General features: G+C 34.2%; 1 protein-coding gene and 1 pseudogene across 1 annotated transcript in view; both read right to left on the bottom strand.

Annotated features, from left to right (window-relative positions):
- The window catches only part of STXBP5L (syntaxin binding protein 5L), a 412,846-nt gene that overhangs the window by 171,823 nt on the left and 223,468 nt on the right, over window positions 1-17,555 (bottom strand). The window contains exons 13-14 of the mRNA XM_053565493.1: window positions 16,542-16,689; window positions 14,464-14,531 (exon numbers count right to left, since the gene is read on the bottom strand). Of these exons, the coding sequence (XP_053421468.1) occupies window positions 14,464-14,531; window positions 16,542-16,689 (216 nt within the window). The remainder of the gene's footprint in view (window positions 1-14,463; window positions 14,532-16,541; window positions 16,690-17,555) is intronic.
- LOC128568067 (mortality factor 4-like protein 1) lies at window positions 8,923-9,936 on the bottom strand (annotated as a pseudogene).

Below are 17,555 nucleotides of genomic sequence, written 5' to 3'. Positions count from 1 at the left end.
GTAAGTCAGGGGAGAATGGACTCCAGCCACGTCTGGCTGGGGGTTCCTACCCAGAAACAACATTATCAAAGTGAAGCAGTAAGAGATTCCCAGGGCAAACCAGGAAGTCTGGAGCTGAGAAAGACCAGCATAGAAGGCAAGTGCACGGCAACGGGCAGAGGCCAGTGGGCTGGCCCTCCCTCAGATGACTAGAGACAGAAAAGGGTTGTCCTACAGATTTTTGGTTTTGGAATGAGCTGTTTGTAGGAGTTGCCTTGGAACTGAGCTTATGTGAGTGAATAATCTCGAACAGCATCAGGTGCCTGGGATTGAATACTGGGTGGGGTGGATCTCCCATTAGCTTGGCTACCAGCAAGGTGCCACCATTGTGGGAAGGCTGCCTGTAAGAAACAGTCTTCAGGTTCCTAGTGTGCGGCCAACTTTGGTGCACCTCCTGAATTTGGGTAACAATCCTTGGGGTGAGCTGAACAGCCCCTGCACCACCAGGAAGGCCACTTTGTTGTCAGGGGATATTATTTGATGAGACTTCTAAGAAATATGGTGAGAGCTTCAAGAGCCCAATTAAACGGGGACTGAATACTAACAAAACAACCAGGCCTTGATTGAGAGCAAACAAGTCAGAAAAACAGGACCAGGTCTCCTTTGTAACTAGAGAGTAGTTTGTGGCCCCCATAATATACAGCAAAACTAGCATGTGTGTTCTCTATTTCTTAATAAGACACTGCCACTGGGTATACATACACACATATACATGTACACACATACATACAGCATAAACACATTCATAATTTTTTTGCTCTTTTCTCAAATTTTTTCCTTAGTTTCTTTTTCTTTTTTGCTGTTGTTATTGTTGTCTTCTGTTTTGTTTATTTGTATTTTCATTTTTTCATATTTACTTTCTTCAATAGCAAGGGCCTCTCCATTTTTATTATGGTTTTTCAGCCCCTTTTATTCTTTCTTTTTTAAAATTCCTCTCATTTTTTCTCTCTATTGGTCGACTATTTTTCTCATTTTTCCCACACAAATTTCTCACCAAAATTCTATCAAACCTTCAAAGAAGAATTTGTACCTATACTGCAGAACCTATTCCAAATCACAGAGAAGGAACCTTCCCTAACACAATCTGTCAAGCAAACATCAACCTGATACTAAAACCAGGAAAGGACCCAACTAAAAAGGAAAACTACAAACCAATTTCATTAATGAATTTTGATGTAAAAATACTCCACAAAATCTTAGCCAATAGATTATAGCTACACATTAAAAAAATTATACATCACAATCAAGTAGGCTTAATCCAAGGGTAACATACACAAATCCATAAATGTAATATACCAGATCAATAGAAGCAAAAATAAAGACCATATGATCCTCTCAATAGTTGTAGAAAAAGTTGTAGAAAAATCTGATAAAATTCAGCAGCTTTTTCTAATAAGAACACTTAAAAAATATATGCATAGGTGGCACATTTCCTAAACTGATTGAAGCCATCTATGAAAAATGCACAGATAATATTATATGGATGGAGTAAACTGAAAACTTTTCTACTTAGAACTGAAACCAGACAAGGATGTCTTCTATTGGCACTACTATTCAACATGATTCTGGAAGTACTAGCCAATGCAATCAGGCAAAAGAAGGATATAAATGGCATCCAAATGGAGACAGAGGAGGTTAAACTCTTATTCTTTGCTGATGATATGATTTTATACTTAGAAACCCGCAGAGACTTAATTGAAGACTCCTGGAAGTCATTAAAAAACACAGTAATATCTCAGGGTATAAAATCAACGTCCAAAAATCAGTAGCCTTTGCATATACCAACAACAGCCACGTTGAAAAGCTAATCAAAGACACAATTCCCTTCATAGTAGCTTCAAAGAAAATGAAATACCTAGGAATATACATAACAGAAGAGGTTAAGGACTTCTACAAAGAGAATTATGGACCATTAAGAAAAGAACAGCATTAACAAATGGAAGAACATACCATGCTCATGGCTGGGAAGAATCAACATTGTTAAAATGTCTATACCACCCAAAGCAAGCTACAGATTCAATGCCACACCCATTAAAATACCAACATCATATTTTCAAGATTTGGAAAAAATAATTCTTGGGTGGCACCTGTGGCTCAAAGGAGTAGGGCACCAGCCCCATATGCCAGAGGTGGCAGGTTCAAACACAGCCCTGGCCAGAAACTGCAAAAAAAAAAAAAAATTAATTAAAAAAAAATTAAGAATAATTATTCATTTTGTTGGAATCAGAAGAAAACTCCGTATAACCAAGGCAATTTTTAGTAAACAAAGCTGTAGGCATCATACTACCAGATTTTAGGTTATATCATATTATGCTGTGATCAAAATAGCATGTTATTGGCACAAAAATAGAGACATAGATGTAAGAAACTGAATAGAAAATCAAGAGATGAAACCAGTCTCTAGTTGCCATCTGATCTTTGATAAACCAAACAAAAGCATACACTGGGGAAAAGAATCCCTATTTGACAAATGGTGCTGGAGAGAACTGAATAACCATATGTCAAAGACTGAAACTTGACACCTACAAAAATTGATTCAAGATGGATAAAAGATTTAAATTTAAGACATGAAATGGTAAAAATCCTAGAAGAAACAGCAGGGAAGAGTCTTGAGAATGTCAGCCTGGGGCAAGATTTTATGAAAAAATCTTCAGTGGGAATCGCAATAACAATGAAAATAAACAGGGTGGAGCCTGTGACTCAAAGGAGTAGGGCACGGGCCCCATAAACCAGAGGTGGTGGGTTCAAACCCAGCCCCGGCTTAAAAACTGCAAAAAATAAATAAATAAACAAACAAACAAATGGGACTTAATTAAATAAAAAAGCTTCTGTACAGCTAAAGAAACAATAATTTCTGAATGGGAAAAGATATTTGCATGTTACAAATCTGATAAAGGCTTGATAACTAGGACCTATAGAGAACTCAAATGTTAAAAAAAAAGAGCAAACAATCCCATCTGTCACTGAGCAAGAAACATGAATAGAACCTTCTCTGAGGAAGACAGATGGATAGCTAACAAACATAAGAAAAAATGCTCATATCTGTAATCATCAGAGAAATGCAAATTAAAACCACCCTTTGATTTCACCTAACCCCAGCGTAAAAAGCCCACATGACAAAGTCCCATAGTTGCAAAATTTGGCATGGATGTGGAGAGAGGGGAACACTTACACTGGTGGTGGGAATGCAAAATAATATAGCCTCTTTGGATACAAGTATGGAGAGTCTTCAAAGAACTCAAGTTAGACCTCCTATTTGATCCTGCAATCTCATTACTAGGCATCATTTTATCATAAGAACAATTGCACTAGATTTTTTATTGCAGCTCAATTTATAATTGAAAACATGTGGAAACCATCTAAATGCCCATCAACTCAGGAATGGATTAACAGGTTGTGGTATATGTATACCATGTACTATTCAGCCATAAAAAGATGGTGATTTTACACCTTTTATATTAATCTGAATGGAGTTGAAACACTTTCTTCTTAGTAAAGTATCACAGGAATGGAAAAACAAATATCCAGTGCACTCAATAATAACATGAAGCCAGTGGACAGTCTAATACAAACCCACATAAGAGAAAAACTCAATTCAATTCAAGTCAGGAGGAGGGAGAAGTGGGGATTGGTGTGCTCCCACTTCATGCGCACAATGTAAGGGTATGTGGCACATCCTTAGGGTGCGGGACAAAGCTATAAGAAGGACTTCACCTAATTGTAAACTAGTTGTTTGTACCCTCACATTACTCTGAAAAAAATAAATAAATAAATTTATACTCCCATTTACAACAGTGAAGAATTCTCATTGTCTTAAATCCCTTTCAATACTAGTTACTAACAAATTTGTAAATTTTCAGTCAGTTTGCATTCAATGTAAAATGTTATTTAATTACGGTTTTAATTCATATTTCCCTAATTATTAATTTCCCTAAATATTAATTAGGTCAAATAATACAATTTTTCTTTCTTGTCAAAGGCCCCATTCAAGTCTTTTGTCCATTTTTCAGTAGGATTGATTACCTTTTTATTATTGATTTGAAGTTATTTATATAGTCTGCATACACAATTTAGGTAGTTATATTGTTTACAAATATCTTCTTCCAGTTTGTTGCTTATATTTTCTTTTTTAAAACATTTCTATATTATATATATTTTCTAAATCATTTCTTTTTTAAATTTAAAAGTTTTAATTATCATAGGTATATTATAGTTGTATATATTTATTAGGTGCATATGATGTTTTGATACAGGCATACAATGTGTAATAATCAAATCAGGTTAATTGGTATATCTATTCATCACCTCAAGCATTTATCATTTCTTAATGGTGATGTTTTCCAAATATATAAACTTTGTTAATTATATTTTCCAAATATTCTGTGTTTTACTATTTTTTTCTATCAATTAAAAAGAGATATTTCTGTCCAAATACAAGTTTTGTTTTGTCAATTTCTCCTTGCATTTCTATGAATATTTTCCTTATAAATTTTGCAGTCATTAATGAATACATACAAATTTAAAGTAGTTATAATTTATATTTTCCATTTAAATGGAAACTTTTAATGTGAAAATGTGGGACTATTCTGTCTATAAAGTCTCTTTTATCTGATTGTACCTTGGGTTCACTAAATATCTCTCCATTAGTATTTGCAGTATTTTTTAATCCTTATATGCTGAAACTTCCTGAATACATAAGTATTGAAAATTTATTTTTAAAATTCACAGAATTGTATTTTTTTCAATGCAGAGCTCCAAACTTTAAATCAACAGGATTTAAGCCCATATGGAAGGTAACAAAGAAAATGTATACCCATTTTAAGAAAGGAAAAAAACCACTAAAATTGTTAATACTCAAGTCATATTTAACTTCTGCAATTATAAGAGACAGAAGATATAATATATAAGAGAACAAACATTATCAACATATATTGAGTATAATTTTTTTTTTGAGACAGAGTCTCACTTTGTCACCCTTGGTAGAGTGCCCTAGCATCACAGCTCACAGCAACCTCAAACTCTTGGGCTCAAGTAATCCTCTTGCCTCAGCTTCCCAAGTAACTGGGACTACAGGCACCCACTATATATATCATATATATTATATTAATATGTTAATATTATAATTTTTATAAATATCACAATTATTGTATTTATAATTATATATTATATAATAGTTATAATAATTATTGTAAAAATTATAATTACATATGTGATATATAATATATAATTATATATAAATATATTTTTTTAGAGATGGGGTTTCATTCTTGCTCATATATATTATTGTATACGATACATAATATATAATAATATATAAAATGTATAAAGTATATATGTATTTTTTTTAGAGACGGGGTTTCATTTTGAGCTCAAGCAATCCACATTCCTCCGTCTCCCAGAGTGCTAAAATTATAGGCATAAGCCACTGTGCTCAGCCAAAGTATTACAATTTTAAGACAGTTTTTTTATTTCTTAAAATGTGTATACATTTTTTGGTACTCTGTCTATATTTAATATATTTATATATTCTGATTAAATGCATTATTTTATAATATTTGGTGCTTTACATTAGTTCTCCTTTACTGAAATATGTTTCTTTTTCTGTATATTCTCACTTCTTTTTAATAGATATTTTTATCATGGCCAAATTTACATAAAATTTACTATTTTAACTATTTTAAAGTACAATTCAGTGGCATTTATTACATTTATAATGCTGTCCTTCTATTAAGTTCCAGGATATTTCCATCATTTTTAGAGAAAACTCCATAGCCATGAAGCATCATTCCCTTCACTCTCCTCACTAATCTACCTACTGTCTCTATGGATTTGCTTATTCTGAATATTTCATATAAATAGAATTATATAATATATGGCCTTTTATTGGTTTCTTTTACTAAGCATAGTATTTTTAAAGAAATTTCTTTCTTTTTATGGCAGAATAATATTTATTGTATGGATATACAATTTATCTGTCCACTCATTAGTGGATGGGCACTTGGATTATTTCCACCTTTTGGCTATTGTGAATATGTAGCAGTGCTATGAACACTGACGTACAAAGCTTACTTTCAATAATGGGGGGCATATACTTACAAGTGAAATTGTTGGGTTGTCTGCTAATTCTGTTTAACTTTTTAAGGAACTAACAAATTGCTTTCCACAGAAGCTGCACTGCTTTACATTCCTACCAGCAATGTAAGAGATTTCCAATTTCTTCATATTCTCTCCACACTTGTTATTTTTTTTTCTAAAATTATAGCTGCTCTAGTAAGTATGAAGTGGTATATATCATTGTGGCTTTTATTTGCATTTCCCTATTGACTAATGATTTTAAGCATCTTTTCATGTGCTTGTTAGCCATTTGCATACCAATTATATTTTTGAAAAACATCTATACAAGTCCTTTGCCTATTTTTAAAAAATTGATATGTTTGTCTTTTAGTTGTTGAACTCTAAGGAATTTTTTTTTTTTGCAGTTGTTGGCTGAGGCCGGATTTGAACCTGCCACTTCCAGTATATGGGGCCAGAGCCCTACTCCTTGAGCCATAGGTGCCACCCTAAGGGATTTTTTTTTTTAAACCTATTTTGGATAGTAAACTCTTACCAGGTATATGATTTCAAATCTTTTCACTCATTCAGGGTTATCTTTTCACCTGACAAAGACCAATTTATCTTTTTTTCTTTTCTTGCTTACGCTTTTCGTATAATAGATAAGAAACTACTGCAAAAATGAATGTCATGAAAGTTTATCCCTTTGTTTTCTTCTTTGGGTTTTATAGTTTTAGTTGTAAATTTAGGTCTTTGATTCAATTTAACTTTGTATATGGTGTGGTAGGGGTCCAAATTTATTCTTTGGCATGTGAATATCCAGTTCTTCCAGCACCATTTGTTGAAAAGATTATTCTTTCCTCTATTAAATGGTTTTGGTTCACTATCAAAATTCAATAAGCCATAGATGTGTAGTTTTTATTTCAAGACTCCTAATTCTATTCCATTGAATTATATCTCTAACTTTATGTGAGTGCTATATAGTTAAGTCCTCACTTAACACCACTGATAGGTTTTAGAAACTATGACTTTAAGGAAACAGTACATAACAAACCATTTTTCTTCACCAACTTTACAATGAAATGACATGATCTGATTACCTGTTGTACATCATTTCACTTAAAGTTGAAGTTTCTAAAACCTATGGGCAGTAAGTGACTTACTGTACTTGGTTACTATAGCTGGGTAGAAGTTTTGCAATTAGGAAGTGTGAGTCCTCCAATTTGCTCTTTTTCAAAATTATTTTGACTATCTGGGATCCCTGGTAATTCTGTCTACAAAAAAGAAAATGGGTTTTTGATAAGAATTGTAGTGAATATATAGATTGCTTTGGGTGATTTTGCCATCTTAACAATATTAATGACAGGATGTCATTCCATTTATTTACAAATAATTTCTTTCAGCAATATTTTTTTGTTTCTAGTGTACAAGTCTTTCATTTCTTTAAGAAAGAAATGGTATTTATTCCTAAATATTTTTTGATGCTATTATAAGTGGAATTACTTTCTTATTTTCCTTTGCAAATTTTTGTCATTTATATATAGAAACACAACTGATTTTATGTTAACATAGTATACTATAACTTTTCAGACTTCACTTATCAGCTCCGAACTGTTTCTCAGTGCATTCTTTTTGATATTCTATATATAATAGAAGATTGTTCTTTGCAAACAGAGATAGTTTTACTTCTTCCTTTTCATTGTGGATACCTTTTATTTTGTTTTTTTAATTCCTTGCTTATTTTTTATTTTTATTTCTTTCCTTTGTTGCTGTTGTTGTTGTTGTTGTTGAGACAGAGTCCTACCCTATGGACTGGACAGAGTGCAATGGCGTCATAGCTCACTAAAACCTCAGACTTGGGCTGCGGGAATCCCATTGCCTCAGCCTTCGGAAGTCACTGGGATTATATAGGCTTGCCATGGTGCCTGGCTGGGTTTTTCGTTTTAGGAGTCAGGGTTTCACTGTCCTTCAGGCAAGTCTCAAACTCCTGAGCTCAAGCAATTCTCCCTCCTCAGACTCCCACAGTGGGATTACAGGCGTGAGCCACTGCACCCCGCCATTGTGGATATCTTTTACGTTTTTCTTATAGTCTCACTTATCTGGCTAGAAATTCCACTACAATATGAAATATAAGTAGGAAAAGTGACTATTCTTATCTGGGTCTTGATCTCAAGGGGACAGTTTTCAGTCTTTTCCCACTGAGTCTGATGTTAATTGTGGGTTTTGAAAAAGCCCCTTTACCAGGATAAGCAAGTTCCCTTCTTCTAGTTTTCTGTGTTGGTGGTGGTGTTTTAAACCATGATCAGATGTTCAGCCTTGTCAAATGCTTTTTCTTTGTAAAGGGAGATAATTATGTGTTGTTTATTCTATTAATATGTCTATTATCTCATCTGATTTTTATATGTGGAAATATTCTTTCAATTCTAGGATAAATGACACTAGATCATGATTTATAATTTCTACATGAAGAATCATGTTATTTCTGAGTAGCAACAGTTTTATGTTTCCTTTCTGAACTTTGTAATTTTATTTTCATTTTTTCCCCTATGTTAAATCCCTCTTTCATGTTATTGATGTCATATATTACATATATTTTTATATTTTATATCCATTAACATGTTTTATAGTTATTTACATACTTTTAAATTCTATACCATAAGTAAAAGTAATCACCATATACCACCATTACAGTATTACAGTAATCTGTATTTTACCTTTTTTTTTAAGGAGCTATAACCCCTTTTATTTTCTCTGTTTAAAATCAAACAAAACAAACACCAATTCTGTTATACACTAACATTTTCAAAGTACATCGTTTGTACAAGAGAAAGACTAAGAACAAAAACATGTTACAGAAATCCAAACATACGTGAGTGAGAGAGAATATCTCTTACACAGCTTTGGCACTGAATAATAGTACTTAGGAGGAGCTACTTCATAATTGCTGGCACTAAACAAAATTGCAGAATTCTTTGCCAGGTACTTTAGGAAATCATGAAGATAATTAAATTAATTCAGTAATAAAGCAAGGCTCTTCTCATCCAAAGGTGTATAGGCCAATATCACTCCAATTCACACAAATAATCTCAGTAGATGTGATGCTCCATATACTTGGGACATGGGTGCCTCAGGGTGATCTGCAAGAATTTCAGTATACTGTGGTTTCTCAGATTTGTAGAGTAACTGCCCAATATGACATTGAAGTATTCGTATATCCCTGCTACAACTTTATTTTTCCGTAACAGTTCTTGTAATTTGAATAATCCTGCAGAATGGAATCCACATTCTTCTTAGCAGGAAGATAAAAGAGCTATTTTGCCTGGTAAATAAGTCACAGTCACCAACAAGCCAAGGTTTTAACTCTTCAGGAATATTTAACTTTAATTCTGTTCATGAATGTTTCTTCATTTTCAGCAGAAGGATCTACCAGAGCCCTATTCTTCAGAGGATGTTGAGCTGTCTCACTGATAGTGCCACCATCTCTATTTCCAGGTGTTTTCTGTTTGTTCTTTTTTGTTTTCACTTCAACATTTTTCTGATGCAAACTAGGTATCTTCTTTCCTGGGGCATCCCCTCTCATCTTCCCCTCTGCATATTGCTCCTGATTGGCTTTTTGAAGTTCTCAACTGTTTCTGTAGATTGGTATCCACATATTTGAGTACTCTGCTCTCTTGTACTCATTCATCCCAATTTTTATTCCAACAACTATAAAGTATAAAATATTTCACTTGTTTGTCCTTTATGGCAACCTTTACACGCTTTGCTTCATAAAGATAGGAGCCCATAAAAGCACAATACTCACTCACCCTCCTGGAATTTAGATTTCAGGTCCTGCTTTGGCACCATTTATAAGTGATTCACCATCTCCTCCTTCTCCCACTATCCACAACTCCTCCCCCACCCAGCTCTCTATTCTCTACTCTCTACCCCACCCAACTTTTCTCTTTTTATCTTAAATGTAACTTCACCCGACAACGTTAGAGTTTTTGTACGCTTTGGTGTTGTTTCTAAGGTCTTTTTGTTTCATCTTGAACTCTTTTAGCAGTTCTTGTAAGGCAAGTGTAGTGGTGATGACATTCGCAGTTTTTGTTTATCTGGGAAGGTCTTTATTTCTCCTTTATTTTTGAAGGGCAGTCATAATGGAGATAGTGTTCTTGGTTGGTGGGTGTTTGTTTTGTTTATTTTTACCACTTTAAATATATCATCCTACTTCCTTCTAGTCTGCAATGTTTCACTGAAAACCTGCTGATAGTCTTATGATAGTTCCCTATAGGTGATGAGAGCTTTTCTTAATACTGCTTTCAAGATTTTCTTTTTATCATTGACTTTTGGCAGTTTGATTATACCGTGTCTTGGTATGAGCCTATGTTCATATTAGTCATAATTGTTTAAGCTTCTAGAATTTGGATGTCAATTTCCTTCCTCAGATTTAGGAAGTTTTCAGCATTATTTCTTCAGATAACTTCTCTGTTCCATTCTTTTTTTTTTTTTTTGAGACAGAGTCTCACCCCATTGCCCTTGGTAGAGTGCTATGGCATCAACTCCTGGGCTTAAGCAATTCTCTTGGCTCAGCCTCCTGAGCAGCTGGGACTACAGGCACCCACCACAACGCCCAGCCATCTTTTTTTGTTGTTGTTGCAGTTTGGCCAGGGCCAGGTTTAACCTGCCACCCTCGGTATATGGGGCCAGCACCCTACCCACTGAGCCTTCCATTCTTTATCTCTCTCTTCTTAAGATCCCATAATGTATAGATTGGCCCACTTGAAGGTGTTCCTATAAGTCCCTTAGGCCTTCTATTCTTTTTTCTTTTTGTTCCTCACACTCAATAATTTCAAATGATCTGTCTTCAAGTTTGCTGATCCTTTTTTAGCTTGACCAAGTCTGTTGTTGATACACTATAATAATTTTTCAATTCATTTTTTTTTTGCTCCAGAACTTGTTATAGTTTCAAATTGTTGATATTCTCTTCTGTTGTTCATGCACCATTTCTCTGATTTTGTGTAGTTTTTTATTTGCCTTCTAATACATTGAGCTTTGTTATGATGATTATTTTGAATTTTTTGTCAGGTAATTCACAGATCTCCAGTTCTTCAGGGTAGGTTTCTGATGTTTGATTTCCTTCTTTTGATTGGGCCACATTTTCTGTCTCTTTTTTTGCCTTATTTTTGAATTTTTGTATTTGAAAAAAAGCCACTGCTTTATAGAGTGACTTAATATGGGAAGTCCTTTAAGAATCAGCACAAGTATAGAGATACTGAAGGCCTCTCAAACATTTTATGAGGATGTGTCTTCTCTAGGTTTGTGCATGTAATTTCCCAATTAGAAAAGTTTGCCAGTTTGTTTTTCAAACTGCTTATAGTCTTGCTGTCTTCAGTATTTGTCTGTAGTTTAGCAGGTTTTCTGATGTTATCAGCCATTAAACTTTCTCTTGTTCTCAGTTGCTCCCTAGCAGCCAAAGTATGACAGTTCCCTTCTAGTGTTCTGAGTCAGGTGAGACAGTAACTAGTTTTGTGGGCAGCCTGGTAAATCCAGAACACTGGGTGTAAATTATACTCTTCCCTTTCTTTTCCAATGGAGAAGCCATGAGTTGCACTTCCTGTTTGTGAGCTGTGCCAGCTTGGAAAAGGGGTTGATGTGGTCGAAATGACACTGCTTTTCTTGCCCATTTTAATGTGGCTGGTTTTGGCTTTGAGCTTTCCTGGAGTACAACTTCCTAAATGGTTTCTGGAATTTTTAAAGGCTTTTTTGACCATATATTGTTGTAAAGTTAGTGCATCTATGGAGAACAAAGTCTATGGCTTTCTATTGTGAGACTTGCTAACATCACTCTCCACCAATTATTTTCCATAGCTTTTTCTATCTTTTACTTTCAACCTGTCCATACTATTATATTATTAAATTTGAAGTGTGTATACTGTAGAAAGAATATAATTGATCATGTTTTCAAATCCACTCTGCCAATCTGTATATTTAGGTGGTTGCATTTAGACCATTAACATTTAATGTAATTATCGATATGTTAGGGCTTATGTCTGCTATTTAATTTTTTTGCCATTTAATTTTTTAATGCTTTTTACTTATTTTCATGTTTTGTCTTTTTCTGCCTTCTTATTGAATTTAGTACTTCCATTTTTGATATGTTAATAATGTTCCTGAGTGCATCTCTTTGGCTAATTTTTTAGTAGTTTATTTAGGTATTATATTGCATATTCATACCTTATGACAGCCTATTGGTGTCATTACCAGCTCAAGAAAAATATGAGAGCCTTAATACCTTTTGCATCTTTTTATACTCTCCCATATATAACTGTGATATTATTTCCTTATAAACATTTAGAACTACATGAAACATATTATTATAGTCTTTGCTTCAACCACAATATACTTTTTGAAAACCCAAGGGAAGGAAATCCTTTTGTATTTATCCATACTTTTTGTCACTGTATTCTTTCTTGGTACTCTAAGATTTCTTATTTTTTTTTTTTTTGTTTTCGTTCATTGTAGGGGATTTCCTTTAGCCATTTTTTTTTCTTTTTTTGTGAGAGAGTCTCACTTTGTTGCCCTTGGTTGAGTGCTGTGGCATCACAGCTCACAGCAACTTCAAACTCTTGGGCTCAAGCGATTCTCTTGCCTCAGCCTCCCATGTAGCTGGGACTACAGGCACCCACAACAATGGCTGGCTATTTTTTAGAGATGGGGGTCTCAGTCTTGCTAAGGTTGGTCTCATACTCCTGAGCTCAAGCAATCCACCCACCTCAGCCTCCCAAGTGCTGGGATTACAGGTGTGAGCTACTGTGCTCACGCCCATTAGCCAATTTTTTAATGGTAGGTTTCATGTCGACAATTTTTCTTAGTTTCCTTTATTTGACATCTTGTTTTCTCTGTCTTCCTGAAGAATATTTTCACTAGGTGTAGGTTTATGAGTCAACAGTTCTTTCTTTTAGCACTTAAAAAATATTCATGATTCCTTCTGGCCTCCAATGTTACTAATGAAAAAAATCTTCTCTCATTAGAATTGGTTTGGCCTTACAATTAGGTGTCATTTCTCTGTTGTGGCTTTCAATATTTTTTTCTTGGTGTTTAGTGTTCAGACATTTGACTATATTGTATGTTGATATGGATTTCTTGGGGTTTAGCTGAGCTTCTGCAATCTGTAGGTTCACATTAAATTAATTTGGCAATTTTTCAGCCACTTTTTCCTTAATACTTTTTAGTCCCATTCTTCTCTCTTTCTTCCCTTGATTTCTGTTGACACAGGGGTGGAGGTGGAAAATGGTATCTCCTTATTACTGCTGGGCAAAGTGGGAATTCAGGCTTCTCACTTGGTCTCTAGTGGCCCCACAAGGGAAAAGTTTCACTCAGAATTGAAAATCTTAGCTCCCTATTTTGCTTTCTGTGACACTTGGGGAATATGGAATACTTTGTTATAGCTTGATGAGAATAAAAGTCTAGGTTCTCCACTCAGCCTTTGCTAGAGAGGTGTGTGTGGGGGTGGCGGGTGGGGGGAGGGTTTAACCCAAGTAGAGGGATTATTTTCTAAAAGGTTTCTATCTTCATAGGCTTCCCCTTTCCTCATTCCTTGGTTAAAGAGAAATAGCTTTTGTTGAGTTTTTTTGTTTGTTTTTTTGGTCTATTCCCATTCATAGTCTTATTATTAGCTTCTTTAGCTCCAATTCTGGGATATATGAGGAAGAAAGAGAACCTAGGGAACTAACTACCATGTTGTTCTTTGAGAGTTGGGGCCTTAGCCAGTCCAATGCTCTCCACATTTCTCAGTCATTTTATGTTTGTTTTACATACCATACCCAGGGTTTTTCACTTATACTTAGAGAACAGGGAAAAATACCTCTATTCTATCTTCCCATAGAAGATTACTTATTATATTTTACATTTCATATTTATCTTTAGCTATGTCTCTTATTCATTGGTAATATTAGAACATGAAGTGGGTTGTGATACAAAGCAGTGATATTTCTGGTTTAAGTTTCAAAGCATACTTTAAATAATTACCTGATGAAGATAAAGAACAGTGATTCCTAGATGCAGGAATCAGTAGATGCTGGTAAGGGCTGTCCTAAAGTTAATATTCTATTACTTCTACATGAAGACTTCTCTGACTAATCTCTCATGATTTCCTCCTTTTGACTTCCTCTTAGGGATATAATTTATATATTTTTTTGTTATAATTCTATGTTTTCAGTGTTTTGATCTGTCTTCCACCAAGATTACAAACTTTGAATTGAAGCTATTCCTTATATTTTTATTTTTATCTAAACTATTAGTCTTCATAGAACAAAATTATGGAAAAATGTTAAGATTCAGTAAACATCTTTCTGTTGATGAACTGTTAACTCACATACACATTCCACTTACCCAGTAATAATAATTTCAGGATATGTTTGTGCCCCGATGTTCCAAGCTCCTCCACTGATTGGCCACTCCTAAATCAATTATCCAAGAAGAGTATGTGAGTTTTTTTTTTTTTTGAATGTTTAAAATGAAATATTTTAAAATAATGATAAAAGGTTCACTTAAAATTAAATAGCTATAAAATAATCAAGGATGAATACATAGCAATCTTTTAATTTTCATTGAACAAACACCTCTAAACGCACAATTCTATCTCCTCTAAAAATATAGAATTTAACCAATATTGTCATTCTCACTCTATAACCCAGGCAAGGGTAGAATGTTGTGATCATAGCTCATTATTCCCTCAAACTTTTAAGCTCAAGCAATTCTCCCACCTTAGCCTGTAGATAGGATGACCGGCACACACCATAACAGTTTGCTAATTAAAAAAATTTTTTTTGTATAAATAGGGTCTTTTATGTTGCTCAGGCTGATCTTGAACTCCTGGTCTCAAGTGATCCGTATGTCATAGCCTCCCAAAGTGCTAAGATAACAGGTGTGAGCCACTGTGCCCAGCCAGAAGTTTTTTTGTTTTTTTGAGACAGAGTCTCTCTTGGTCACCCTTGGCCTAGTGCTGTGGCATTACAGCTCACAGCAACCTCAAACTCTTGGGTTTAAACAATTCTGTTGCCTCAGCCTCCCAAGTAGCTGGGACTACAGGCACCTGCCACAGCGCCCAGCTATTTTTAAAGACGAGGTCTCACTCTTGCTCAGGTTGGTCTTGAACTCATGAGCTCAGACAATCCACCTACCTCAGCCTCCCAAGTGCTGAGATTACACATGAGCCACCAAGCCCAACTTCAGAAGTATTTTTAATTCTACAAATACAACATCACCACATGTACCATCAAAGTATGGTTGTGCCATTTAACACAGAATCTTTGTAAATAGTGACTCTTAGAGTTGTCCATTCGCCAGCCCTGGGAAAATAATAGAATTAATAGATGGTCTGTTACAATTGAAAATATTTGAGTCTTGTAGTAAATATCACAAAAAGGAATTCTAGAATGTTGTTCAAAAAATGACTTTTAAAAATTATGTCCCTGCCAGGCATGGTGGCTTATGCCTATAATCCTAGCTCTCTGGGAGGCTGAAGCAGGTAGATTGCCTGCACCCAGGAGTTCAGGATCTGTCTGAGAAAGAGTGAGACCCATCTTTAAAAAATAACTGGGCATTGTGGCGGGAACCTGTAGTCCCAACTACTTGGGAGGCTGAGACAAGAGGATCACTTGAGACCAACAATTTGAGGTTGCTATGAGCTATGATACCATGGCACTCTACCAAGGATGACAAAGTGAGACTGTCTCAAGAAAGAAAACAAAAACAAAACACAATTTGCCCCTTAAACTATTGATTAATAAGTGATAAGAAGAAATGGTTTGATTTTCTTAACACATAATCCTCCACCTAAAATATTTAAAGGGGGCAGCGCCTGTGGCTCAAAGGAGTGACACGCTGGCCCCATATGCTAGAGGTGGCGGGTTCAAACCCAGCCCTGGCCAAAAACTGCAAAAAAAAAAAAAAAAAATATATATATTTAAAGGTTATAGTGTATGATTCATATGTGTTAGTTTAAGTACATACTTAGTACATAAATTTACATGATAGATAAGTATATCTTAGTATATAGTTAGTATATGAAAAATTTATATTTCTTCAGATTTAAAGCTATGTAACATTTAGGAGACTTGAATTTTAGAAGTTATATCTTTAATATTTGTTATTTTATGACTTCGAAATAATTTAGTTCAATTTCTCTTACATGTAAAGTCAACACATATGGAAGTAAAATGTAATGTATATCAAGGGATGGTGGCAGTGAGGAATGGGTAAATTCACACCTAACAGGTACAATGCCCAATTTCTAGGGGAAAGGCATACATATAACCTTGACTTAAAATGTACAAAAGCAAATTATGTGACCAAAATGTGTATACCCTGTAATATTATAAAATTTTAAAAAGAAAGGAAAATAACAAGAAAAAATATGATCATGTAATATGAATATAAGAAAAGTTATTTATAATTTCTACTTTTACCTTATTACTGTATCCTTGCTTTTTATGCTTGACTCCTATAGAATAGAGCACTAGAATCAAATCTGGAGGGCAGTCAGCAAAGTATGCTGTGCATGTAACTGGTGATTCATGAATGTCCATGGGATATGGATTTTCAAAGATCGGAAAACTAACAGAGAAAGGCAATATATTAATGTCATTTTGCAAAGATAAAAAAATCATGAAATAATTTTGATAAAGTATACCCTAAAATGTTTCTAAATATTAATTATAAATTTCACTTAATTGTGTTTTGAGCACAATAGAATATAGTCATATGAAAAAGAGTGCTCTTTTTAAAACAGTTATATATAAAATGTAATAACAATACTTACAGAATTTTACTCAAATTCATTTTCTCCCCCTAAAATATAATATTAATACTTATAGAATTTTACTCAAATTCATTTTCTTCCCCTAATTCCAGCATTTGACAGTGACTCATCTTTGCTAGTATGGATAGATAAATTAAGCTGAAAACATTATACCAATTATATCAACTAAGCATTTTATGTATATCTTTAAATATTTAAATATTTATATATAAATAAACATATATATATATATATATATAAAATCAGTAAATTTTGTGATGTTTTTCAAAGAAAGTGCTATACTTTGGATGTTTGTCCCTTCCAAACCTTATGATGAAATGTGACCTCAATGCTGGAGGTGGAGCTGAATGGGATGTGTTTGGGTTATGAAAATAGATCCCTTATGAATAGATTAATGCTGGTCTCTCAGGAGTGAATTCTTACTCTTGGTTACTGTGAGAGCTGGTTGTTAAAAAGAGTAGTACTGCCCTGCCCCCCCAATCATTTTTTTTTCCTGTTTTTCCATATGATTCTCATACTGGCTTCCCCTCATCTTCTGCCATGAGTAGAAGCAGCCTGAGACCCTCACCAGAACCAGATGCTCAACCTTAGACTTTCTAGCCATTATAATTCTAGTAGAATCATGAGATGAATAAACATTTTTTATTTATAAATTATGTAG

The sequence above is a fragment of the Nycticebus coucang genome, chromosome 16 (genome assembly GCF_027406575.1).
Source record: "Nycticebus coucang isolate mNycCou1 chromosome 16, mNycCou1.pri, whole genome shotgun sequence".
NCBI lineage: Eukaryota > Metazoa > Chordata > Mammalia > Primates > Lorisidae > Nycticebus > Nycticebus coucang.
This window is presented reverse-complemented; position numbering and strand designations above follow the sequence as displayed.